The 27,997-nt window shown below is 40.9% G+C and overlaps 1 protein-coding gene across 7 annotated transcripts in view; it reads right to left on the bottom strand.

Moving 5' to 3' along the window:
* The window catches only part of il1rapl2 (interleukin 1 receptor accessory protein-like 2), a 245,846-nt gene that overhangs the window by 120,185 nt on the left and 97,664 nt on the right, over positions 1 to 27,997 (bottom strand). Inside the window, exon 1 of one of the 7 annotated variants that reach the window (XM_010899447.4) lies at positions 27,576 to 27,826. The exons of 5 other annotated variants lie outside the window; for them this stretch is intronic. Coding sequence is in view for 1 of the 2 variants with exons in the window: in XM_020046017.3 (XP_019901576.1) it covers positions 14 to 68 (55 nt within the window). In the remaining variant the exon portion in view is untranslated. Of the gene's footprint in view, positions 1 to 13; positions 3,080 to 27,575; positions 27,827 to 27,997 lie in introns of those variants that run through there. One more of the 7 variants, XM_020046017.3, reaches the window with a different exon arrangement.

Genomic DNA, 27,997 nt, shown 5'->3' with positions numbered 1-27,997 from the left:
CTAGTTATTTTACCTAGCATTTGTTTTAGCTGCTGCCACTGTCCGTATGTGTGGTTCCATGCGGCCATGCTTCAATGTCCTCATTAGCTAGCCGTTTCTCATGAGACTTTAGATTTTCAGTTGGAGTCAGAGCTGGCACTGGTGCCAGAGACAGTCCAAAAGAGCCCTTTCATATGTGGCCAGCCCTCCTAATTCAAGGACAATTTAACACTGCCCCACAGGTACAGTCACAACACCCACCAACATTTTATTCAGGAACACTTCAATCTGAAATGTTTTACCACTAACCAGCTAAACTTCACCACCACTCTAAGATAAATAATTTGATATCCTAAGAAATTGAGCTAGTTTCTTCAAGCTACATCAACCATGGATCACAAACAATCACATCCAGCCACTCCTTTGAGAGCACAGAGAGAAATAATAGTAATCACATTATGACTTCACATACACTTCAATGTCCAGTAGCTTCCTGATCGAATGCTTATATTTACGAATAGACTCAAGCCTCTCTTTGACTCTCTAAATAGGATTATCTCTCTGATAAGCAACAGCATTTATCTATTTAGTGGCGACAAACAATATGTGAGTATAAGCACCTGTTTTTCTTCCGTTACTGAAGTTAATGAGGAAACAAATTGGCCTAATAACTAAATCTTCCAGAGGATGTATTCCAGTTTACACGGTTTACAGAAATAACACTCTCAGTTCCCTCCCTGGAACACCCCAGGGCTTTAAGAAATCCAAACACGCTCCCACTTCGACCGATGATTGGCTATGCTGTTTTCTTGAACACAGTAGGTGTAAATACACCAATCACAAATACACAAACTGTGTGATGAGAATTTCATTCATTCAGACATTAAACAACCCAAATCGACACTCCAGGGACATCTAACCCAGATGCGCCAGTTCCTACAGCGAAGCGCAGTGAACCTATTAAGTCGTATCTGTTCTCTGCAATTCGAACTGTCCGCTATGCTGAACTGTCTGCTAATTCGAATTGTAAGCAATTGTTGTCCGCTATGACCTACTGAGCTGAGAAGGCACTCCACTGCTAAATGAATATGGCGGGCAATATACTGTGTGGCATTACAGAAGATATGTGTTAGAAAGCACTGACTGACATTGCACTGTGGCAATTACCAAAGGTGTTGGGGATGTGCAGGGCTGACGGCTCTCGGCTGTTAGGGAGCCCTGTTTATACCAGGCAGACAGCACGTCATGCTGATGACACCCACTATGGTGATGGGGAGGCATGGGGAATAGAGAGAGACAGGGATGCAGATAGAGAGGGGGAAAAAGAGGGAGTGGAAAGGAATGCTGAGAGGGAGGAGGGCTAGAGAAAGAGCGGGATGGAGAAGAAAGAGGAGAGCGAACCCAAAAAGGACTGAGCGCAAAAGAGTAGACAGCGAGGATGACAAACAGAGATGGATCATGGGAGGAACGACGTGACAGATGGGGCAGGAAGGAAGAGGGCAAGAGAAAGACAGAGACGCTCGGAATGGGAAGAAAGAGACAAACTGATGTTTAAGGGCCGGGTGAAAGAGGGAAGATGAAGTGGGAGAGCAAATCGAGGAAGGGAAGAGAGGAGGATACATCTCAGAGGGCAGCCCTGAGCAGGAACAGATGGACTGGTTCCACCTTCTCATCAGCATTAGGCCTCCGTGGCATTCTACCCAAACCGCCACAGCTGACACCTCGGGGCTGCCGCGGCTCTGCCCGCACCCAACGCCACAGCTTGCAGACATGGCGGTCCCTCTATAAGCCTAGGTACTGTGGTCCTGACAGCTTTGACAGTGTGTGTTTGTGTGTGTGTGTGTGTTTGTGTGTGTGTGTGTGTGGGGGGGGGGGGGGGAGCCAAGTCGGCCTCCAGAGCAGATTAGCGCCACATTACAGCCCTAAGGCTGGGCAGGACACGCCGTACCCAGTTCAGTCACAATGAGATGCACCTGGGAACCAGATACATACTGCCCAATGGCCATGACAGCAGTGTATACCAGTGGACAGTCCGTATGGGTGACATTCATCCACGTGTGCTTGTTGACACTGCGTTGCAATAAGATGCAAGCATTCGTTTTACGGTTGGAAAATAGGGTTCACCTGATAACATCCCAATACGGTGGAACCACACACTCTTCAGCCAACGGTACGGGTAAATGTAATTATAGAAAATGAAGAAGCTGTGGCTTCTGCAGACAGAGGAGCTTGTGCACTATATAGGCAGGAAAAACAGCCTCTTAATTTCCGATGGGATCTGAGTGACTGGGAGACTTGCATACGATGCACTAAGGATCAGATAACTTTTCTCCTCTCTCAGCTGGAAACCGTCCGTCATCAGGCTTTTGTGGAGGGGAAAGCATGGGCGGCTGAAAGGTTTTGTCAGCTATCAGATAAGGCTGCGGTTGTATCCCAGGCAGTCGTTCAGCATCAATAAAACATTTGGTTCCTCCGGTAGCCCCAGCAGCCTCCAGACCCAGCAGCCTCCAGACCCAGGAATCTCAGGATGTTGCCACAGAAACCCAGGTTAATAAAGAAACCAAAAACTCGGAGGTGGACTGACATTAGCTGAGCAGTCACTTATCTTTGTTTCAGTGTCAAGTGCCCTGGCTCTTTCTGGTAGCCATCTGTGTCATCCTATAGAAGCCCAAAGGCAAGGCTGACCCAGTAAGAGTTTATACATGTACTGTTTAAAAAAACAAATATCCGGGGCATCTATGATCTTAATATACTCTAAATACGCTACTTCATCAACAAATAGACAAACCACCCAGACATCTTAGCCAAACTGTTCAAAGGCATCTTCCATCTTAATTCCCAGTTGTATTCATGTAAGACAAGACACTCCAGTAATGTTCACCCTCCCCTCATCAGCATTACACAGAAAACTCTCTTTCAAATGTATGAATTCAGGACATCTTTACTACACTATTGACTAGGTCAGTCTTGTAAACCCAACCACCCTGTAGACAACCTCATGTAGCCTAAATATCACAAAAATCACACACACACACACACAAAACCACAACCACACAGTAATTTCTATTTTAAATTACATAACTGTTTTTCCTTTTGCTGTTTTGCTTTACTTACAAAGCACTTGCGATTGTTCAACTGGACCTGCACTTCTATCTTGTATTTATTGCATGGTTGGCCTTTCACTTGTCTTTTTTATAGTACAAAATAAATCAATGAAAGAAAGAAAGAAAGAAAAATAAGCAAAAGGTCTTATCTCATTACGTCGCATCAGAATCTGGCCGTGGCAGAAGACACAGTGGATTGTAGTGGTGACAATGCCATGGGAATAGGAGCCTAAACATGCCATTAGTGTTACTTGAATATGCACGTTGACATAAGGTAAGCGAGTTGCAAGGAGAGGTCAGCAGTTGTAATTCTCTGCGTACGCTCTCTACAAAGGAGGAAATCCACAGCGAACATGGGATGACAACTGGACTAACCTAGACTCCAATCACACTGAAACCATAAGCTGCGGAGTCCTAGGACATAGCCGTTTGGAAAGTTGGCAGATCGTATTGGAATTACATGATTATCACAGAAAAATCCAGGAAGGCTGAAATGGAGGTACTTGGAAATACAATGGTTGAGCGTTCCAGCTCGACTGTGAGCAGGCTGTGTGCTTTCAGTACCCTTGGCTCTCGTCTATAGCCACAGCAGCTCGCGGTGGGACTGGCACACAGGGTCTAGCGCTGAACGCACCAGCCACATGGGAGCCCGGCCCAAGAACATCCATCTTGACTGGCACCTGGTCTCAGGGAGAGTGCCCTGCCACACAGACAGAAGGGCCAGGACGGTAATGGTCTGTGGGCTGAGCACTGGCAGGAAACGACAGTGGGACCTGGGGAATAGGGACGCAAACAACAGGGTGGACACAGCAGCAGAGAGGCTGCGTGGTAACTCAGTTACCCACCATCCTCCCACAGCCTTTCCCTGTACAAGCGGATGTGAAAAACCTGCATCACACCTGTGTTTGTTGGGCGTGTGTCTCGCTTGGCGATTGAAATAATGCCAATATCCAGCTGCCAAACACAATCCTTTGTTCAGCTATCTGCTGTTAATGCAATCCTCATTTTGGAAGCCAGAATGTCTCTGAGAGACATCGGAACAGTAGTAGTGACTTTCTGCTAAAAGTGTCCTGAGTTATTTGCCGAAGCCATACGGACGCCTTTGTTAATTGAAAATCCATCTATTAGCCTGCATTAAGGTTTTCCACTCCCATGATGCATGGATCTTGAACAAGAGTAAGACACAATCCACACTGTGAGCTGTATGCCCAAGCAAGCCACTGTAAAACAATTACAACTGGAGCAGCTTCACTTTAGATGGCCGTCTCCAATTGAAATATGCACAAAGGCAGAAATCAAATGTCTTCTTTGCTTCTGTGAAACAGTGCTTACTTTGCATAGCTCAGCGTCTTAACCTATTTACTGGAGGGGGAGGGGGGTGGGGATTGGGGGGGGCATTCACCTCAGTTGACAAATAAAAGAGGACAAAAGGCAAAATGCATATCTGCCCATTGTTCTCCACCCAGACAAGTAATCTATAGTAACTCTATCAACAAGTGTACAAAGAAACAACAATCCACAACTCAATTCTCTGCTATGTTTTTATAGCAGCGTGTCACTGTGGTGAGAGGGATCTAGCAGAATGTTGATACCCTCTGTGGTCAGAGGGGAGTTCTACTGTTCTTATTGATGTAATTGGAATGTGGCTTGGCCCCCTGCTTGAACACGGTTTTACTCAGTTTTGGAACTGATACGAGTACCTCCCCTGCTGCCATTTGGCAAGTCAGACCATGCACTCATTCTCCTCATTCTTGCTGATAGGCAAAAACTAAAAACTAAAAAGGGAAGCACCATTGGTAAGGACTGATCCATGTTGGTCTGAGCAATATGTTTCTACTGTTGGCTAACAGGAAGTGTTTTGATGATCTTGTCCCTACAGTGGCTATAAAATCCTATTTCAATCAAAAACCTTTGACTACCGGGAAAGCTGTATAAAACAACTATTTGGCAATGGAGAACACAGAGTACAAACAAACCTGCAATTGTAACGCTTACTAGTTCATTTCCATCTATGAAACCGACCGTGCCGGTTCCAACCGTTCCACCTTCCTCTCAGAACCGGCGTTTGACATCTCCGGACGATCACCTCACACACCTGACACCCATTTGTATAATCACCCAGGGTATTTAGCGTTTGTCTTGTCTGTCTTCACTTGTCGATTATTCGTCTCATTAATGTTACATGGTTTACTATCTTCTGTTCTGTCCGAAGCCCTTTTTGATTCTTAGTACATTTGAGTTGTGTTCTGTTATATATATATATATATATATATATACACACACTCACTACTTTACATTGTGGCAAAGTGTCATTTCTTCAGTGTTGTCACATGAACAGATGTAATCAAATATTTACAAAAATGTGAGGGGTGTACTCACTTTTGTGAGTGTATTTATTTAGAACAGAACTGGGTATGGGTTTTGCAAAGCAATGAAAGAGGCAAAGGTCAGTAAAGGGACAAATGCATATAAGAAATGTGACATTAGACAAGAGCATAACTACGTCACAGACACAGATACTTCACTCCCGGAAGAACCCAACCCCTCCTTGGCATTTTGAGGGAAACACCACAGCCTGCAGTGACATCCCCCTTGCAAGCTGCACCTGAAAGGCTCTGATCACAACTAGTGGTTGTCTCAACATACTTCAAAATAGTTCTAGTATCCAGATGTGGCAAGGTGATTAAGTTAAATCACTATAACCCAGGAGCACTCACTCAGGTCAACAGGAAGTATTTTGAGAGGCTGTGTCAAAGATCACATCACATCGTCCCCATTTGGACCCATTCTAATGCATATGGTTGATGCCATCACTATAGTACTGTACACTGCTCTAACCTACCTGGACAAGGGGAGGTGTATGTGAGAATGCTGTTTATTGACTACATCTCGACTTTGATCACCACAGTGCCAGGCATTTGAACAGTGATTCTTAAAGCAGTATATTTTTAAAGCTAGACATATGACACACCTCGCTACTTTTCAGGGGAGGCTCTTGAACAAGGTGTCAAAATTATCAACATGTATTTTTTCTAGAAGTGGCATCTTGAAACTAAAATGGTTCACTACGAACCTTGTAAAAAACAAAAGAAATGTTCAGAAATGCTCCTAGAAACCTTGCCTCTAGCCATGATTGGGTAGAGGCAACAACAAGAGAACCTGTCTAATGACCCATCAACTTAAGCAGGTGTGTCTGTGTGTGAGTGCGACTATCTACATTGTGATGTGCACATTTAAAATCCACCCACAGAGGGAGTGGCTATAACCCCTACCTGTAGACGTCCAATCAACTCAGCCAAGTGTATATGGGTGTATACAGTTGAAGTGGGAAATTTACATAGTCTTAGGTTGATGTCACGAAAACAAAATGTTCAACTACTCCACAGATTTCATGTTAACAAACTATAGTTTTGGCAATTCGGTTAGGACATCTACTTTGTGCATGCACAAGTAATTTTTCCAACAACTGTTTACAGACCGATTATTTCACATCTAAATCACTACATCACAATTCCAGTGGTTCAGAGGTTTACATACACTACGTTGACTGTGCCGTTAAACAGCTTTCAAATTCTCAATTTCGGTCCCTCGCTCATCATTTCGCCACGCGCTGGCAGAGCCTGCATGTCAACCAAGTGCAGCAACGAACCGTGTTTAAAATAATAATAATTAACTGTGTATCCAATTACCCATAAATCAGAGTAAATTACCTTATATCAGACAGATATAATGCTGCTTTTCAATTTGAAAAAATATATATTGTAGACTGATATATGTATACCTTACTAAATCACACCTTCTGTGATGCGACTATTGCGGATGCGTACATTGCAATGTCCATGCTGAAACGATATATCGTGCAGCCATAATAGGTGGTATATGTCAATGAGAGCTGGGAGGAGTGGTGATGTTGAATGTACAGACAGGGAGCTGGAGGGCTGAACATTATAGAATGCCAGTGGACGAACGTATCAGGGTGACCTACTGTAGCCATTTCAATGGCAGTGTTCCCATAGCAGCCATTTCAATGGCAGTGTTTCTGTCTCATCAGGGAGACAAATTAGAAAATACCTCAAAGCTATGTTTTTAGTAACAGCCTTACAAGGCACAAGTCACGGTTTTGTAAACTGAAAGGCAGCAAATACTTTCTCCAAAACCAAATGGGTTACTATTAGTCGTCAAGGTTGTTTGCTTTTACTGTCTATCATGGTGTTTTGATGCATGTCTAAAATGTCTTAAGACATTTCATGGTCGATGTTTAAGATGTTTACACATACACACACATGCAATCACCAATGCATGCATACCTTCTGTCCATGCTGCTCTAACATGCACATTGTGAACACTGGTCACTTTTTCTTATAAACAGTTTTAAATCCTTGTTAGTTCCTGTTGTATTTTTGATTGCATTTATTAATGTGTAGTTGTACTGGAGTTTTTCTCTTTCTAGTTACATTTTTTGTTCAATTATTTAACTGACTGTATTGCATTAGGAGCCAAGACAAAACACTGGCGACACAATCCGCTAATACCTCCCGTCAATGTCTTTTTGGATAGATGTCTGTGAGGCTACAGTCTGGCCATGCTTTTAAAATAATTCAAGTATTTTGTGTGTTCCTCATAGCCTCCCTGAAGGATTAGTTCATAGTGGGTTTCCACTGGTGTACTGCTATTTCTTCCTTTCAGCACTCCACCATTGAAACTTTGATAATTAGGAGCCAATTAGTGAGGAGAGGTGAAACTGCTGGTTCGTCTCTCTCTTTGCCCATATGGATGGAGCGCTGTTAACCAACAACAGCTTCACACAGGGGGAGCATCTCTGACCTCTGCAAATGTCAGCTCACCTGTGACTTCTTTTCAGAGCCAAATCACCTTGTAGAAATGGAGATGGCACTCCAAAGCTCGCTCTCTCCCAAATGCCTACAGCCTAGTTCCCATTTAAAATGCACATATTCTATCAAGGACTTGGCACACTTCTCCTTGAATCGTTCATGTAGCATTTCATACCAGCATTAGATGATCTCCTATAAGCATTCTTTAAAATATGTAGTATCTGGATAAGTATTAAACCATGAAAAATAGACAAGGAAGCTGGAATAATATTACAGCTCTAAAGTATGTCTCTCCTGAATGTAAATGTAGTTCAAAGTTTCTATTCATCACCTGGCTTTTAAATGGGAAGTACAATATCAGCATCAGAATCATGAATCAATTAATGCAAATTTCAATTCAAGAAAAGAGATACATGAATATAATACCATCATTATTCAGGAAAGGCTAGGGTGCCAGAGACTAAGCTTCCTAAACATAAATTAAATCATGGTTCATTCAGCTTTCATTGGAGAACAAGTTAATGAATTGCACTCACTAGGCTTATTGGACAACTGATGCACAGTGACTCCTCAGAGAGAATAGTAAACAAGTAACCAATTGTTGTGTCATGAGCCTACCTGTACATTTTCTTATAGCATGGCTTAACATTAGTTCATTATGAGTCTCCACTGGTCTCAACCAATAAAAAGGCTTGCTTCGACCAATCGGTTGTGGAATACCTCATAAAGGAGTTCTGTTAACCTCCGGCTCAGCTCACGAACCCAGACAAAGACAAAGCTAAAAATAATCCCTGGCCTGTTTACGGTGGCTGCCTCCGTGTCAACCTGTGGCATGTGTCTCCATGACATGTGGCAGCCAAGACATCTATTACAGTGTTAGGTCACTAAGGAGCAGTGCAGGGTAAAAAAGATGGACAGAGGAGTGATAGGCGAAGCCCCTGCCTTCAAACCTCTAAATCTGTGTCAAAAGATGGCACTGTCATTCTGTCATTACAATAGACAAGCTGTGTAAGGTATAATGCAATAACTCTGCAATAGAAAAAGGCTGATATAGTGAAATATATTCCATCTTCTACTGCCAATCCAACGGCGTTGACAAAGATATCTGTAGATTCTGCATACTCCATACAGCTGAAGATGACGACTGGTTATAAAAGAAAACGTGTTTCAATGGAATATCCTATCGCCCCACGCCTGTAACCAATCTGCAGTTGTTCTTCATCCTCTTATTTGGAGGAGCAAACTCCAAACCCACACATGGATTAGACTGGATGAAGATGAAGACGCAGGTAGAGCTAGAAACTCGATCCCAGCCTTGTTCAGAGGAGCCAGCTGACAAGGCATGTCAGCACGCACTCAAGTACAGTGACAGGCCTCAGCAATCCTGCCACGCCACAACTGGGCCGGGAAGAGAATGAGGCCCCTGGCCTAATCACTTCCTGTCTTGGTGCTGGACCAAGAGGAGTACAGAACATCCCTTGGGGAGTAGAACTGGGCCACTGAATGATTACCTTGATTGGAGGAAATATCAAACACAAGTCATACGATCATTTAAGATTATCATGATTTGTGAACCATCCTAACAGCATTTTTATTTCCATTGCCAAATCCAGTAAGAGAACACAGAATATTGGTTACTATGAGGATTCTACAAGAAAAGCCCAAATAGAATCTTGCAGTATTATGTCCTATATAAATGTAGCAAATCCATTACGGAGACACAAATACTGTTGAACTTGGTGTGGTATGCAGTTTATAGCTGCAATAAAGCATCTTGGGAGTTTGAGGTTTAATGCCAAAATACCACGGCTAAGGACAGCTCTATTGTAAGTCATGGTATGCTGGTCATATACTCCACACTTAAATACAGTGGGGAGAACAAGTATTTGATACACTGCTGATTTTGCAGGTTTTCCTACTTACAAAGCATGTAGAGGTCTGTCATTTTTATCATAGGTACACTTCAACTGTGAGAGACGGAATCTAAAACAAAAATCCAGAAAATCACATTGTATGATTTTTTTATTATTAATTTGCATTTTATTGCATGACATAAGTATTTGATCACCTACCAACCAGTAAGAATTCCGGCTCTCACAGACCTGTTAGTTTTTCTTTAAGAAGCCCGCCTGTTCTCCACTCATTACCTGTATTAACTGCACCTGTTTGAACTCGTTACCTGTATAAAAGACACCTGTCCACACACTCAATCAAACAGACTCCAACCTCTCCACAATGGCCAAGACAAGAGAGGTGTGTAAGGACATCAAGGATAAAATTGTAGATCTGCACAAGGCTGGGATGGGCTACAGGACAATAGGCAAGCAGCTTGGTGAGAAGGCAACAACTGTTGGCGCAATTATTAGAAAATGGAAGAAGTTCAAGATGATGGTCAATCTTCCTCGGTCTGGGGCTCCATGCAAAATCTCACCTTGTGGGGCATCAATGATCATGAGGAAGGTGAAGGATCAGCCCAGAACTATACGGCAGGACCTGGTCAATGACCTGAAGAGAGCTGGGACCACAGTCTTAAAGAAAACCATTAGTAACACAGTACGCCGTCATGGATTAAAATCCTGCAGCGCACGCAAGGTCCCCCTGCTCAAGCCAGCGCATGTCCAGGCCTGTCTGAAGTTTGCCAATGACCATCTGGATGATCCAGAGGAGGAATGGGAGAAGGTCATGTGGTCTGATGAGATAAAAATAGAGCTTTTCGGTCTAAACTCCACTCGCTGTGATGGGGCCATGTATCGCGAGATCTTGGCCAACAACATCCTTCCTTCAGTAAAGAGCATTGAAGATGGGTCGTGGCTGGGTCTTCCAGTATGACAATGACCCGAAACACACAGCCAGGGCAACTAAGTAATGGCTCCGTAAGAAGCATCTCAAGGTCCTGGAGTGGCCTAGCCAGTCTCCAGACCTGAACCCAATAGAAAATCTTTGGAGGGAGCTGAAAGTCCGTATTGCCCAGCGACAGCCCCGAAACCTGAAAGATCTGGAGAAGGTCGGTATGGAGGAGTGGACCAAAATCCCTGCTGCAGTGCGTGCAAACCTGGTCAAGAACTATAGGAAACGTATGATCTCTGTAATTGCAAACAAAGGTTTCTGTACCAAATATTAAGTTCTGCTATTTCTGATGTATCAAATACTTATGACATGCAATAAAATGCTAATTAATTACTTAAAAATCATACAATGAGATCTTCTGGGGAAAAAATTCAGATCTTTGTCACTCACAGTTGAAGAGTACCTATGATAAAAATTACAGACTTCTACATGCTTTGTAAGTGGGAAAACCTGTATCAAATACTTGTTCCAGCCAATTTATAATCCACTGTATATAATTAATATATATATATATATATATATATATATATATATATATATATATATATACACAGCTCCGGAAGAAATTAAGAGATCACTGCACCTTTTTCTTTCCTTTCCAAAAAAGTTGAAAAGGAAGGTTTTGAGTGAGGAACAGAAACATTGCAGTGGTCTCTTAATTTTTTTAACCTTTCTGTTCCTCACTCAAAACCTTCCTTTTCAACTTTTGTGGAAAGGAAAGTAAAAGGTGCAGTGGTCGGAGCTGTATCTGAATATATATTTGTATTTAAGCCTTATTTTCACACACAAGTTCTCAAACTTCAAAGAGTTGTCAAAAAGTTTTAAACATCATCAAATGCGCTCATATCTATTGCATTGCTCAGACCATACAGAGTTCACAGGCACCCTCACCCCAGGGTGTCCCAGCACAGCAGGAGAGGACACAGGATGAGACAGGCCGGTGTGTTTTAGCAGTAGTCTTGGATAAGTGGCCGTAATAGCAATATTAATGCGCCACGAAGCCAGCGATTCACGGCATCCAAAGTGTTGCCCAGTGTCAGCTGGGAAGTGCACTGCTGCGCAATATGGCTAACATGTGCATAGAATCTTCAACAGCTGTTCTCATGATCCACTGCCCTCCTCAATGACGTACATAAGTAGGAATGTTATGGGTGTGGCCTACCTCTTGCAGTGCAGTATGTTTATACTGTAGAGTATCGTTAGCGTGAACCAACGTTGAAAATGCTAGCATTTTTTACATAACTTTTCTGCCCATTAATGTATATAGACAAATCACTGATTGGAATTGGCATGCTATATCCAACAAGTTGGGGAAAAAAAATGTATATGCATGCAGGAGGGGTGATTTGCTTTATTTGTCATTTGTCATTTCTGCCATTAACAGAAAATTATCACAAAAACACGACATTTTATGTTTTAAGTATGGGTTGTTCTGAAAAAGCAAGCTAGGAAGACAATGCCTAATTCACCCACTTTGTACCAAAGTTTTTCTGCACAAAGCTTTAACCTGCTGCAGCAGCTATGTTACTTCAAATAATGTAGGGGCTGGTGGCTTAGGATTCAGACCTGCACAAACTGTCTTACTCCTACTCTTAGAGGAGGTGCTCCCACAATAATGTTATTATGTTTTACATTATATCTCATATATATATATATATAAAATGCCACGTAATGCCATTCGATTCCATTCACACTAACACATAATACCATTTACAGTAATTACTTTCTTGAATGGGAAATATGGCTCTGATCAAAAGTAAATGCATTATACTGTATAAGGAAAAGAGTGAAATTTGGGAACTCCAGAACACACCTTACCGTATGGCTGTGTACAGATAAGCAATGAAATGTATGGCTTTAACTAAACACTTGTTAACATACACCTGGTTCATGGTGGCAGTATTCTCTCCCCAAGCAATTCAGGCATCTTCACGCCTCTGATTCTAATACGACAACACATTGTGAAGGCAAACACAAGGCAATACAGGCAGTGCCCATGGACTGAGGGCATGCATCTATAAATATAGGTGTGATTACATAAACTGTACCGCATTACCTACCATAATTATGATGGGAAAATATACGAACAGCCTCAGAAGAGTCGACAACACTTCAAAAGCTAGCATAACATTATACACTAGCATGGCATTACATGTACATCCACCATAGCTAGTCGAAGATCAAATAAAAAACAAATATTGGTTGGGTACTATGGAGGTTAGAGATCTAGCGTATGTAGAGAATTCACATCATTATGATGAAATAGTATATACAAATGCAATTGTGTCCTGCTGTGTACTTCACTCATTAAAAGCTATAATGAGATTGTCAGTGGAATCTATGTCTACGCTACCTTGGAAACACAGCTGCTATCAGGTGATCTCCTTATGGTTTGACCTACAGGATATTACTTCCATTACCACCAAATTACATTTTAATAAAGCACATGGGAGGATAATTAAGCATGGACAACACTGTAGTTTATCATTGCCCCTCTACAATGGACACACACGGCTTTGTGAGACTGGCACCTCATTAACAGGCGCAAGGGCCATAGGGCCGAACCGTCTTGGTAACCCTGACGTCACAGGTGTCTTCGGTAGGGGGATTGTTCAACTGGCCTTTGCCACACACGCCTCTGTTGATGGATAGATGTCAAGTACAGGTCTCCTCAGTATTTGTCTGTATTTCATTTAACACCTGCTCACGGTACGTTGTCTATGGACTTCAGTAGCGCCAAAGGCATCTGTGCCACCTATGAAGGCCCATGTTGGACCGCAGGGTCTCCTTTGCACTCCAAAATAATAAGCCGCAGCAACAAAGGGAACAAAGATTCTTTACCTGGCTATTAGCCTACTTTAACTTAAAAGCCTGCGCTCTACGGCAGTGCAATGTTATGTTAATGCACAAAAATAAAGCCACAGGTATCCTGCCACCTACCATGGGTGTATTAACCATGGGGCAGTTTATGAAGGCTGTCACGGGCACGTTAAGTTAAGGAAAATATAGATTATGCCCCTGTGTAATGAAGCTGAAATGGTACAGTATCACATAGAAAGTCAAGCTGATTATATAAACAACAACAAACAAGCATTTAGCATGACATCGGCTAATTCCGCTGTCTGTATAACTGCCCTGTCCTCAGTAAATTTAAACCGTTCAAATAACTGACTGCCACACATTATTATGTTGAACATAATACTCAGTTTAAAATCAGACACATAGATAGAAAGGAAACGAGGACTACAATGACTAATCCACTCATGTTGTACTCAGGCTTCCCCGCTTTAAAAATATATCTTTGTCAGGCATTTTATGCTTTACCAGAGATGAAAGAGGTGAAAGGTAGAGGAGAGACATTTTGCTGAAAGAGCAGTGCATCAGATCTGACCCCACACGGTTACAGTGCATGGGCACCAGAGGAACCAGCTTAGACCCCAGGACCTCCCTTGGCCACCATCACAGTTTAGACCTACAATAGCTTTGTAGGTCTATTGTATTGCCAAATGTGTAGACAGGTTCTGCAGGATCCAAATATTCTGAAATAGCCTAAGTAATACGTTTAAAAGAGGTACACGTATACTTTGATTTGCACTGCATACAAGACCTCACTAAGATATCTCATTACATTAACTTGTTAAGCTTTTCTTATTACATGAATGCAAGATTTGCTTTTATACTTAATACTGAGGCTTAAGTAAGTGAGCTGTTTTTGTCTTGTAGTAGTGTTATGGTAATAAAACAATATTCTACACTAATAAAATGTCATTCCTGATCCGTTGGCTTTTGTTTTGAACAAACCATTAAAGTCTGTTTAAGTATACATTTAACAGGGGAACTCGAAAGTAACTGTCTGCAGTTTTCAGAAGGCAAATAGCTTGGATGAGTTTAACGGACTGAAATTGTAAAATACGTACAGTATCACTAACAGCCCCTATAAAGAAAAGAAAAGAAACGGTTTTAAATAATTTACTTAAAAACATGTTGTCATTACTTTTGGGATGAACTCCAGAACACACTCACCCCAGCACCATTCCTTTGTAAGGAACTTGCAAGTGACAAGGCATGGCTAGATCTCTGGCATGGACACTGGTAAATGGTCAAATGTCAGAGTTGTTAGTGTGGCACTGTTCATCAGCACACGATTTGATTAAAATGTCAAGAAGGAATGAGAAAAAGCTTATGGGAACTCATTCTTGATGTTGTGAACAGTGCTTCTCTGGTGAGTTGTTCTACAGTAATGCTAGGACCAAGCATTTGCACACTGCAGTGTAGATCCAAGGAACTGTTTTATTGAGGTTTAGCTATTTTGTGTATTGGCTGGTGTATTGGTTGATGATGGTCAAGGAGTTGTCCTTTAAGTTAGCTGGGGTGTTCGTCCAGTCTGAGTGTGAATGTATCTACTGCTGGTTTTAGGCGTAGCATGGACTGTAGTGAAACATTAGCTCTACTAGTCTTGCAAAAGCTCATTGGAAGCATTGAGTGGCTGCAGCATTACAATTTGCCCAAAATATATATTTTGGAACTGAGTGAGCTACTTGTCCAAATGCCCAGAATATCAGGCATTTGGACATAACTAGTGCCTGTGTTTAAGTAACCTGTTGTTGCCTGGCCCAAAGCTTATGTAAATTGGTGAAGAGCTAATTAAGTCTCTCTATGCATGTTCATAAGCTAAGGAAGACAGGCTCACGATGAGAGGTGAGGTGTGTGTTGCAATTATGTGTCTCCAGTCAAGTTGATTTGCACATCGTTCATTAAAGAGGAAGACACTTATGTCAAGTTATTGCTTAGTAATGAATTGATATAGGGCATGTAAGAGGCACAGGTCACTCTCTTAATTAGGCCAAACTATTCAACAGTTCCCAGAAGCCATGCTACAAGCCATATCCTTTTGTTATTATTCCCGTCCCAACCTCCTTAATAACATGCAACAAAATGTGTCACTTTTGCTGATGTGGGACATGTATTCAGGTAACAGTGTGTGCGGTGTGGTGTGCCTTGGTCTTTTCTACTTGTCAGCAGGTTTGCAGTGCCTGGCAGAAATCAAAGAGGCTGAATTTATTATAGATAGCCAACAACAGGAGGTGCCACAGTTAAATAATGCCACTGGGTCTCTGGAGTCCACAGCACAACAGGAAGTGCACATCTCACGTGCCCAAATATATACAGTATGCATATTGCCACTTAGCCTCTGCGCCATACAGTATATCTGACATTATTTCATTTGTAATTGTTTTCACTGGTTTAAAAAAACATGATTAATGAATCTCCTGTATGTTCATACATTATCTTACTGATTCAGCTGCTAGACGTAATTACATGCAACGTTTCAGTCACTCATACCTAACAATCATGCCTATAAATAACTACATGAGCATAATGCAATTCAGATTCTATGGATATTTAAATTGCCATGAGCAGGTGCCACATAAGTACTACAAAGAGGGCAACCCAACACAGATCTCTTCAAATATTCCTACCAGCCACTAGAACAGTAAATCTTGCCATCTGATTAGATAATATAATCCATCTTATATTGAACATGTCTATAATGTTTTTTTATTGAAAACACAGACAATGTAAAGAGATCAGGAACAGCACATAAGCAAAATCTTACAAAGGTGGTATATGAAAAATACGACATCAAGACGCATTCCCACATCAGTGAGACAACAATAGGATAGCACACACATAACTTTAATTATATGTCTCTCAGATAAATGTCTCAAACATTGACACAAAAAGAAATCATTTAAAGAGGCTGTTTTCTTTTTCTCCAGAAGAGAATAATGGCAAAGTTATGACACGTATGAGTCAGTCTTGGTTGTTCTGCTCTGATTTCTATAGAGAGCCCTGTCTTCCCTGCTGTGGAGGCTTTCACGAGAGATGTTCCATACATGTTGATGAAGTCACATCCTTACTGAGGAGAGGAGAAATTAGCTCCTCAGTCATGCTAGGAAGAGGATTGTGTCTGATACATATATCGCTGTTTCCCAAAAAAAGTTGGGGTGCTTCTAAAAATGCAACGATGTGCAAATCATTTAACCTCTAATTGAAAATAGTACAAAGTTAAACATCAAATGTTGAACCAGAGAAATTTGATCATTTACAAAAATAATATATGCTCATTTTGAATTTCATTGACAATAGTACAAAGGCAACATATCAAATGTTGAAACTGAGAAATGGTATTGTTTTTGGGAAAATACATGCCCATTTTGAATTTGATGCCAGCAACACGTTTCAAAAAAGTTGGGACGGGGGCATCAAATTCAACGTGGGCATATACTTTTCAAGAAACAATAAAATGTCTCAGTTTCAACATTTGATATGTTGTCTTAGTACCATTTTCTATTGATTATAGGGTTTCAAGGATTTGCACATCATTGCATTCTGTTTTAATTTATATTTTATGCATTGCCCCAGTGTTTTTAGAAATGGGTTTGTATTTGAATCCTCTTTCACAACTGTAAACATACAGTGTTGGCTGGCATCTAGGCCCATCTCGAGGAGCATGTCTCAGAGCCCCAGCAAATGGCCAGAATCACACACTTGAAAAGTAACTCCAAATTATGCCTTTTATGCCTTTTCTCTGTATTTCTCCTCATGTCTTTTCATGATTGACAAATGGAGTAGATAGGCTTTTGCAGAGAACTGCATTACCATTTTTTAAAATGGCAACATGTTTTGGTAGCAGTACACAATAGACAGAATATGGTCTAACCGCAAGTATGAAGAAGGAAAAAATGAAATTGGATTTCAGAACCAAAAGGTGACATGATGAAAGTCACACTGGGCTAAGCCTTGGAGTGCACATAGAAAAAAAGTTTCCACATTATGGAATTAAGGTTGAGTTAATTAACTTCTGACAAGGGAAAAAAAAATCGGTGTTTAGCAGAGGAGCCTTGCTGGCAAAACTTTGGTAGGTAATTCTAAGGTACGTTTTGGAACAAGCCATTTGATCATCCAGAGTCAAGGTAAAGCAGCATATCGATCATTTCCCGGTTGAAAGGGTGATTCACAAAGTCCTCAAGGTTGTTGACGTGGTTAAACGGTCAGATCATCGTCACGGCAGCCAAGTCAATGTTCTTCACTGTTTAAATTGGCTGGGTTATCAGCACAAGACAACACCTCTCTCTCATCTCATCAAATCCGCCTGTAATGACACAAGATAATTACCTTACAGTAAATAAGTTGAAAGAGGGTAAATAGCTAACAGAGGAGGGCTTCAGAACAAATCAACATTGCAAACAAAAATTTGAAAAATATCAACAGACCTGACATGAGAATGAATGGGACATAGGCATGAAGCTAAATATAGCATAACAAGCTTGTTTGAACACCTTGCTGAACTCTAAATTGGACCGAGGCAAGAGTAATGAACATTCTATATTTACCTTGTGCTCATAATTACTCATTATGCATGACAGCTCGTGACATGCTTAAGGACAGACATATGTGTAATAAAAATAGCTAAAAAGCCTTTCTCAACCGGAAGACACAGGACAACATCTCAGTAACTGTACAAATACAGATGCATTTCTCAGGCATTATTCTGGAACGGCAAAAGGAAAAAGAAAAAACGTTCTCTTTTTTTTGAAGATTATCCCCGGAGCTGGCTGGTGCGTTTAGGTCACATGACACAGCCATAAAGTAAACATAGGCCTTTCTAGTGGTCTGCTTCCAAGATAGACTGGATGGCAGCAGGTCAATGCCCTTCAGTAAGAGGACTGCTGGCACGATGCCAAGCTATGCCACCGACAGTCCAGGAAGGCAGGCTGTGCCCTGAGAGATGAGGCCAGCAGAGGAAGGTTGACTCACTCAACTACAGTGGCCTCTTGTTACTGGGAATGTGTTTCGACATTGACAATGCAACCAGTGAAGGTTCTATTAGACCACAGTACACCCACTCACTGTGGTAGGACTTGGATTTATCTAACAATGTTATGCACTTTTTCATGTTTATTCTCAAAAGTGAAAACAAGTGTTTATTATTGCAATGCTATCCCCTTTTGCCCAGTATTATTACACTGCAGGATTCTGGCAAGTGCCCATGAAAGAAGTTGGACCTGACTAGATTGATTGTTAGTAATTAGATATAATCACGAAAATTGATAAGAGGAATGGCTCAGAATGACGAGAAACACCTAAATTCCTCTGCAGCAAAAATACGACTGAAACAATAACTTGGGTGATGCCAAGAATTCTATTTAACAAAGGATCAAGAAGTGAGTCATTCTACAAAATGAACATTGCTTTGAAATGAGCTGATGTATTTTAGTAAAACGTCTTAATTTTCCCACCAATGGACAGAAAATAAACAATTTCCACTCATTTATTTTTCGATATTCCTTGGGGTTCAGTGAAAATATGCAACATCAGTGTAGTAGTGCTTTAATTAAGACTGTAGACTAGAAACATTGAGATGCAAAAACTCGAGACATTTCCAATGAACAATGGTGATGTTGTAAACTGTAAGGTGTTCATCACTGCATCTTTACAGTATATGTACAGCACGTCTCCTACCTGAAAATGGACCCATCCCTACCTTTCCTCATCACTACATCACAGATCGAGTATGGCTAAATAACAAACGCAAACACAGCAGGAAAGTTCCTCAACAACTCTTCCTATTCAGCCCATTTTGATGTTAGAGTGGGTGATACACTAGGTACACCTGCTACTGTCAGAGCCTTTTGCCAAATTTAAGGGTGAACAGGAGTTCCTCATAATCCCTAGTGAAGGGCAGGGAGGGGACAGCTCAGCCAGATAACCCAACTGCACCTCTCCTTGCATTGGCGAGGATGTAATCTCCTTCCCTATTAACACTGTGATTTCAGACCAGCCATTTTACCTGACAGCGAGCTCTGAAGTTCATTACTAGTTTGAAGCAATTATTCAGCATGGAAGAATAAAGTACAGTCATTGCAATGGCAGTTCTTCCAAATATTACGTGTAAAAATGTGTCCCTCATTGTCTTCACACAGCTTGTTCACTTACATTTTACAAAGGGACACACTAAGAGAACTCTGGTGTCTTAATTTATCATGCCTAGACAAAGTTCATTATAACAGTGTTTACTCAGCAAAGTACAACCTTAAAGCAAGTACAGCTAGCCTCATAATGTCATGATAACCAAGGTTTGCAGAGTGCAAACATATTTTTCCAATATTAGCATGCATCATTTCCAAAATTAGGTTTGGGAAGCAGTTGCTGTAAGTAACCGGTAGCAGATCAAAACTAAATTTAAGGTCTCCTTAACAAAATAAACACAGGAAAAGCCCCTGAAGTGTTTTCAGAGTGATTAAAAACAAAACAAACTTCTCATTTTGGCCTCTAATGGGCGTACCCTGCAGACCTAAGACAACGCCTTGCATGCTTTAATTGTTAAGATATCCCTCCGTAAGAAAGGCAGCTGTTCCCTCAAAAACACAAGGACACTGTAATTACTCCAAATCTGGCACGTGTATCAGTGCTGCCCATTTCCATTTGTATTCCAGACAGAGGGAATTATCCCGCTGAAAACCTTGGCCACAGATACAGACATGGACCCAGAGCATGGTGGACAGGTACACTTAGCTCTGACTACTCCCCGCGTCACCAGATTGTACAGGTCAATAAAGCTATTGTGGAACTAATTCAGTAAAGGATGCCGTTTAGAGGATGTTGCTTCATGGGAGGTTTCATTATCAGGCAATTGGCTGCATACCTAGGGGATTGTGCATTGCAGAAATTATTGCAATGATGAAATTACAAACCGCGCGAGGATTTATTCCAATCCAAGTAATAAACTATTAGTGGGTGCAGGCACATCCCAACCCCCCACCCCCCTTCTTGCTGCCTCTCAAGCCATATTAGAATGTTAGCAGCCAAGTCCACTTTGGTTTCATACCGCTCAAGATAGCTGATTAGTGGTAGAGGATAGACAGCGAGAGAAGAGACTCTACCTGGCTTCTTGGTTGGCTAGAGGGCAGTGAACCGATAGGCAGGCACTCATATAAAGTACCCAACTTCATGAAAGTGTCCCTATTTCAGGAAGTTGCCCACAAGCTAACATTTCTGAGGTGCACTGAGTGATGCCATTACAATAGGTTTATAGTGGTGCTACAATATAGCAAATCAAGGGTAACACTGTGTTGAAGCACTTAAGAGGTTTTTAAAGGAAGACATCCAGTACAAAGAGACAAGTGGACCAGGCCAAGTCGTGTCTGCTCTGGATTTTGGCTTAGATGCTCTTTCAACTAGAACAGTATTGGGCAGGGAGCCTCACTAGTGTTTCCAGATGGCTGCACTCTCCTTCCCTGAAAGCTGGATGCCTTTGCCATGTCACAATGTTAAAGTCAGCCTGTTCCACAGCTGAAGATGATGAGGCTAATGTCATGATATGATGAACTACTACACATACACTGTCATACTATATTAATATAGATTTTTGTACAATGTCAAGTGTCAATGGTAGTCACAATAACAGTGCACATATCTTACTGGGATAAGTACATTTCAGTGGGGCTTATTATACCAAGTGGTATTTTTATAGTGTTCATTTCATCATAAATACTTACCTCCTCCATGAAGCATTTTTTCATCTTTTGGCTCTATACTCCAAAAGTTTGGATCTCAGAGCAAACCATTTACAATGCGGTTAATTAATAGATTATCAGTTTTTAATTTAAACTTATTTTGTACTGCAGCTATCATCAGTTGATTATTTTGAGGTCAAGTCTCATCTTCTGCCAATTAAAAGCATGCTTGTACTTCAGTAGACAAGAGCTTTCTGTCCACTTCAGAATTCATTATGCTGCTGTTGTCAGCAGTGACATCATCCTTGACGACAAGTGAGCCAGTTCTAGTGGCAGCCATTCTGTACATGCCCAAGATGTAAAACGCCAGTGCTAAGCTCTGGATCGTTTGCTATCAGTTGCCATCACTCTGATACACGTTAATATTTGTTTCATATTCCCATCATACACTTCTCCAAAACTCTTAACACTCTTTTAGGTACCATTACATGCTCCCTAGTTTTTAAAGCTAGCGAGTGGCTAAGTAGAGTCATTTGCTGATCATAGTGATTGACACATCCATACCTCCTGGAGAACGTCCCTGATATGTTGGATAGTTGATATTGTTTTTTGTCTTTGGTCATCTAACGTAGAGGTCTTTCTGGCATCTTATGCTGTTTGTTATGATTGACCTCACTAGTTATTTTCTTTAGTTTTTGGTATGCTTGGTATTCTTTTGGGAAGACTTTCATTGATTTTGATTAATGACTTTCATTGACACCTCTTCGGTCGTCATGTTGACAGACAACAAAAGCAAAGTCTAGAATCAAGCCCTAGCTTTTGCAAAATCTTGAAACACACCTGACTAACCAAAAACCCAAGGCAAGCCAAATGTGCCAATCATTTCGGTGCCCTGAAATAGGGGGACCAGAAATATTAAGTACAAATGTGAAACCAAGAAAAAGCTGAGAATCTATACTTCTACCTTACTAACATCATAAAATACAAACATTTGGCATATAGAGCAAACACATCTACAACTGCACTTTAATATACAAAAAGTTTAACAACACAGGGATATAGAAATGCATTTTTTCTACCAAATATACATACTGTATACAAAAACACACCAGGATTTACCATGCACAGGATAATGAATTGCTGTGTATACAGTGGGTTATGTATTTTAGCAATTATGCCTATGCAGATTTTTTTTAATGTAATTCTAAACTGCCAAATTTCAGAGGATTGAAGGGTGAACAAAGGATGCAGTATGATGCAAGAACAAAATCCATATCCCTGAAGAACCATCTCAAACCTTTGAACTCAATCCCCACATTTCTAGCTTTTTTTACCCACTTCTATCTCCACCCACCATGATCATGGCAATGCTGCATATTGTTTTAGAGAGACTGTGTGTGTGTGTCAGTTAGTTTTCAATCTCTTTCCCTCTACTGTCCCTAATTCGCTGAGACATTCCTGAGCATTTTCAGCTTTGTGCTCAAATCCTGGGGGTGTACCAATCAAAAGTACATTCTGTGTTCCTTCCAACAGCTTGTAATTGTGTTCAATAGATTTGGGCTTCAGGCTGAATTTCATGCTTACAAGCAATGGCACATGTGACTTCACTTTCCAGCTGAATTATTAATATTCATAAAAAACTATGGATTGTTTTCTAAAACAAAGGTAAAAAGGGTTTGAGATATTGAGAAGATTTGAGATCCATAAGGTAAAGATCTACCCCCTATTGCAGAATAAGAAAGGACATAAGAGCATACTTTCCAAATGCTTGGTAATAAAGTATCACTTCCAATTTATATATAAATATATACAACCCCATTTCCAGAAAAGGGTTAGGGTTGGGACGCTGCATGAAAATAAAAACAGAATGCAATGATGTGCAAATCATTTAATCCCTGTATTTATTTGAAAATAGTATCCAATGTTGAACCAGAGAAATGTTTTGTTTTTGGAAAAATATATACCCAATTTGGGTATATACCCAGCAACACATTTCAAAAAAGTTTTTTTGAAAGGGAGAGGGGCATGTTTATTATTGTGTTGCATCTCCTCTTCTTTTAACTCTGTAAGCGTTTGGGAACTGAGGAGACCAATTGCTGTAGTTCTGATAGTGAAATATTTTCCCATTCTTGCTCGATATAGGAATTCAGCTTCTCCACAGTTCCTATGTCGTATTTTTCATTTCATAATGCGCCAAATGTTTCAGTCTGGACTGCAGGCAGCCATGCTGTTGTAATCCGTGGAGGATGTGGTTTGGCATTGTCTTACTGAAATTAGCAAGGCCTTCTGTGAAAAAGATTCTGGATGGTAGCATATGTTGCTCCAAGCATATGTATACTGTATATTGTTCAACATTAATGGTGCCTTCACAGATGTGTAAGTCAACCATGCCATGTGCATTAATGCACCCCAATAACAAGCGGACGGTCCCTTTCCGGAGGACACGGCATCCATGATTCCCCTAAAAAAATACACACTTTGATTTGTTAGACCACAGGACAGTTTTCCATTTTACCTCAGTCCATCTTAAACGAGCTTGGGCCCAGAGAACACGGCAGTGTATCTGGATCTTGTTTACATCTGGTTTCTTCTTTGCATCGTAGAGTTCTAACTTGCATTTGTGGATGCAGCGACAAACTGTGTTCACAGACAATGGTTTTCAGAAGTGTTCCTGAGCCCATGCAGTGATTTCCATTACAGAATCGTGTCTGTTTTTAATGCAGTGCCACCTGAGGGCATAAAGATCACAGCCACCCAATATTGGTTTTCTGCCTTGTCACTTGCATACAGAAATTACTCCGGATTCTCTGAATCTTTTATGAGTTTGGGGATCTCATCATCTTAAGTGATATTATGTACCGAAAATGATGAGATCCCTAAACCCTTTGCAATTTTATGTTGAGAAACGTTATTCATAAATTGTTTCACTGTTTGCCCACTCAGTCTTTCACAGTGGTAAACCCTTCCCCATCTATATTTCTGAAAGACTCATCATCTCTGGGATGCTCTTTTTATACTCAATCATGTTACTAGCCTGTTGCCAACAAACCTAATTAGTTGCGAAATGTTCAACTAGGTTCTTTTTTTGTACTACACAACTTTTCCAGTCTTTAGGTGCCACTGTCCCAGTCTTTTTGAAACGTGTTGCTGGCATCAAATTCAAAGCGGGGATAAATTTTTCAAGGAACAATAAAAAAAATCTGTTTCAACATTTTCTTTGTTTTCTTTGTACTATTTTCTATTGAATATAGGGTTTAAATGATTTGCACATCTTTGCATTCTGTTTTACACAGCGTGCCAACTTTACGGAAAATGGGATTGTATAAAAAATATTTGTCTCCTTTCTAACTATCTCTACTTTATCATATTTTTTCAGCACAGGCATTCACATCTTCAACCAAACCCTAATATTAACTGAACTTCAGTGAAAAAATTACAATCTTTTGCTGAATTAAGCAGTTCTGCATGGCGTAGTAGGCCACATTACATAAACAGCTCTGTGAGAGAGTGATCAACCACAACTAACCCATCTAACACTAACAAGTATAGGAAGGGTTTGGTTCCAGTCACTGCGATCATGTTTTCACAGGGAGGCATTTGTTTCATTCTTAAAACAGAAAACAAGTATACAGATTGTATGGCATTTATTCACTACAGTTCCCTTTCTGCTATATTTGGATTTTGGTTGAAGATCTGAAAACATTCAGGGTTAAAATTATGCAAAAATATATTTAGAAAATCGACAAATTCTGACATACTGCATAAACTGACATCTGTTTTATGCAGTACTCAACCATATGATGTGGAAGAAGTTGACCTAACAAGGATACAATAAACTAATCATTGGCCTTGACCGCTTTATCATTGCTGTCCCATTTTCAAAGTCAATTTGGAAAAGGATACAAAATAATATCCAAGTGTTTCAATATTCCAGTGGATACAGTTGGATCAGAAATCAGGAAGTGGAAGCTGCATGGCCACACCAAGAAAAGATAGTCCCTCAAAACATAGCACTCAAACAAGTTGGAGATTTGTAAAAGCGAAAGAGAGACAAAGACATTGTTAATGTTGTAAATGACTATTGTAGCTGGAAATGGCAGATTTTTTATGAAATATCTACATAGGCATACAGAGGCCCATTATCAGCAACTATTAGTCCTGTGCTCCAATGTCATGGTGTGTTCCAAGTTTATATTTTTAAAAGACTATGTGATCATTAATAAACCCTTTGCAATGATGTTAGCACAGCTGAAAACTGCTGTGCTGATTGAAGAATCAATAAAACGGGGCTTCTTTAGACTAGTTGAGTATCTGAAGCATCAGCAATTGTAGATTCCATTACAGTCTCAAAATGGCCAGAAACAAATAACTTTCCTCTGAAGATCATCAGTCTATTCTTGTTATGAGTAATGAAGGCTATTTCATGCAAGAAATTGCCAAGAAACTGAAGATCTCATGCAATGTTGTGTACTATCCCCTTCACAAACTGGCTCTAACCAGAATAGAAAGAGGAGCAGGAGGCTCAAGTGCACAACTGAGCAAGAGGACAAATACATCAGAGTGTCTGTTTTGAGAAACAGACACCTCATAGGACCTCAACTGGCCGGTTATGAAATAGTTAAAATATTACTGATCGTCAGTTTACAATTTACAATTAGAGTGTTTACAGATAAACCTTTGACAGCAGTGAAGAGGCAACTCCGGGACGCTGCCCTTCTAGGCAGAGGCCTTCCTCTGTCCAGTGTTTGCGTTCTTTTGCCGTCATACAGTAATCATCTCTTTTAATTGGCCAGTGAGAGGTATTGGTTTTTCTTTGAAACTCTGCCTAGAAGGCCAGCATCCCGGAGTCACCTCTTCACTGTTGTCAAAAGTATGAAAATAAAAATGTCACCTGACTATCAATAACATTTGAACTATATCATAACCCTAACTTTTATCCTTGCCCAATGTTAACCATTATCCTGAAACTAACCATAACCCTAATCCTAACCTTAGCATGCAGCTGCTTATCAACAGTCTGTTAATATATTTGAAAGTATTATTAATATCTACTGAAAATCAACAGATTTTTTTGTCCTGGACTAGGCCCGATTTGTGTCTGGGAAATCAGAACTGAATGTAAAGACTTCCTAGAAAGTCCTCAACTTAATGTCAGTGAGAGAAATGAAAAAAAATATATATTTGTATTTGTAATATTTTATAATGCTCTCCAACTGGCAGGGCTGACCAAGGGGGGGTGGGGGGGGGGGGTGGCAGCAGACAAAAGTGACATTTAAAAGCCACATCTGCTATTCCTAGGGAGGACCAGTGTGACAGGCCCATGCTGGATACTCCACGAACTCTAACAAGACAGAGCATCATTTCAGAGAGCATTCAGTGGTGCTCTTTAAAAGGATCCTGCTCCCACTGTCACTCCTGTAGCAAATTACCTCTGTGAACTGGGAGGCGAAGACGGCAAAGATGTTATGTGACGCACTACCCCTCCGCCGGTTTGCACCGTCATTCAGTGTCATGTTAAATGTACAGTAATTGAAAGGGAAAAGTATGGCATAAATAATAAAGGCACCTGCTCTTTCCCTCTCCCATTAGTGTCAACATGTTCATTTAAACACGTCAGTGGCAGGGAGTAAGAGAGAGAAAGACCGGTAGCTGGACACGCAGCGAACACCAGACTAGCACACTACAAATGGGATGGGGCACCTTTGGAAATGACCATGAGTTGTGGTAACATCCATGAAATAAATATGGGCTCTGTTTGACAGGAAGGGTATGGTTTTATAAGGTCCATCATACTTTTTCTGCTGACAACATGCTCTTCGCCTTGTACCTGCTCTAAAAATCCTGTCAGAAATACAACCACAGTTCTACACAGCAGCCGATAGGACATTTCGATGTCTGATGCAATTGAGCAAAGCTAGCCGCTACTAGGCCATTTTATCTCCATCCCAAAGCTGGTTACTGAAGTGAAACACAGTTGTTTAGGAGATGAACTGGTGTCAAGTATCCAATAGGACAGTGTGTGTCTCTCCATGAAGTTATGTTCAAAAGTAGTCCACTATGTAGGTTGCATGTTGCTATTCAGGACTAATATTATGTGAGCTTGGATAACCTCCCCTCCACATTAGAGGTTTACAACATTGGCCTGTCATATGAAATGTTTACGCTGGTTTATTCATCAATATTGGACCCACGCCATCTCTACAGTGGATGATGTGTTAAACTAGAATCGATGAGGGGCTTTGATAAGTCGTATCGGGACACACTGTTGAAGGTTGTGAAAAGGCCTATAGTACCAAGATGTCACCATATCATCAGCTTCATACTGGGACTGGGACATTTGACGGCTTAGCAACTCCATTGTAGCTTTGGCTGTGTGCTTCAGATCGTTCTTGTGCTGATGGGTGATCTTCCGTCCCAGTTTCAGCTTTCTTGCAGATGGCAGCAGGTTTTCATCAAGGACATTTCTGTACATTGTTTAGTTCATTTTCTCGTCTATCCTGACAAGTGTCCCAGTACCTGACAATAACAAACAAGGGAAATCCCTGGTTGTTAATATTCAATACAGTTCAAGTGAGAGAAAAAAATCACAGAATACTATAGGAAATCATGTGTTGCTATAATTCAGTTGATGTCCACAAGGTGGGAACAAATTAAGCGTATCCCTTATTAGTAAATGACTTTGGTCTAGCAAGCCTACCATACAGGCCAGATTTGT

This window comes from Esox lucius, chromosome 4, assembly GCF_011004845.1.
Source record: "Esox lucius isolate fEsoLuc1 chromosome 4, fEsoLuc1.pri, whole genome shotgun sequence".
NCBI lineage: Eukaryota > Metazoa > Chordata > Actinopteri > Esociformes > Esocidae > Esox > Esox lucius.
The sequence above is the reverse complement of the archived record's forward strand: the minus strand, read 5'-3'. Positions and strand labels throughout refer to the sequence as shown.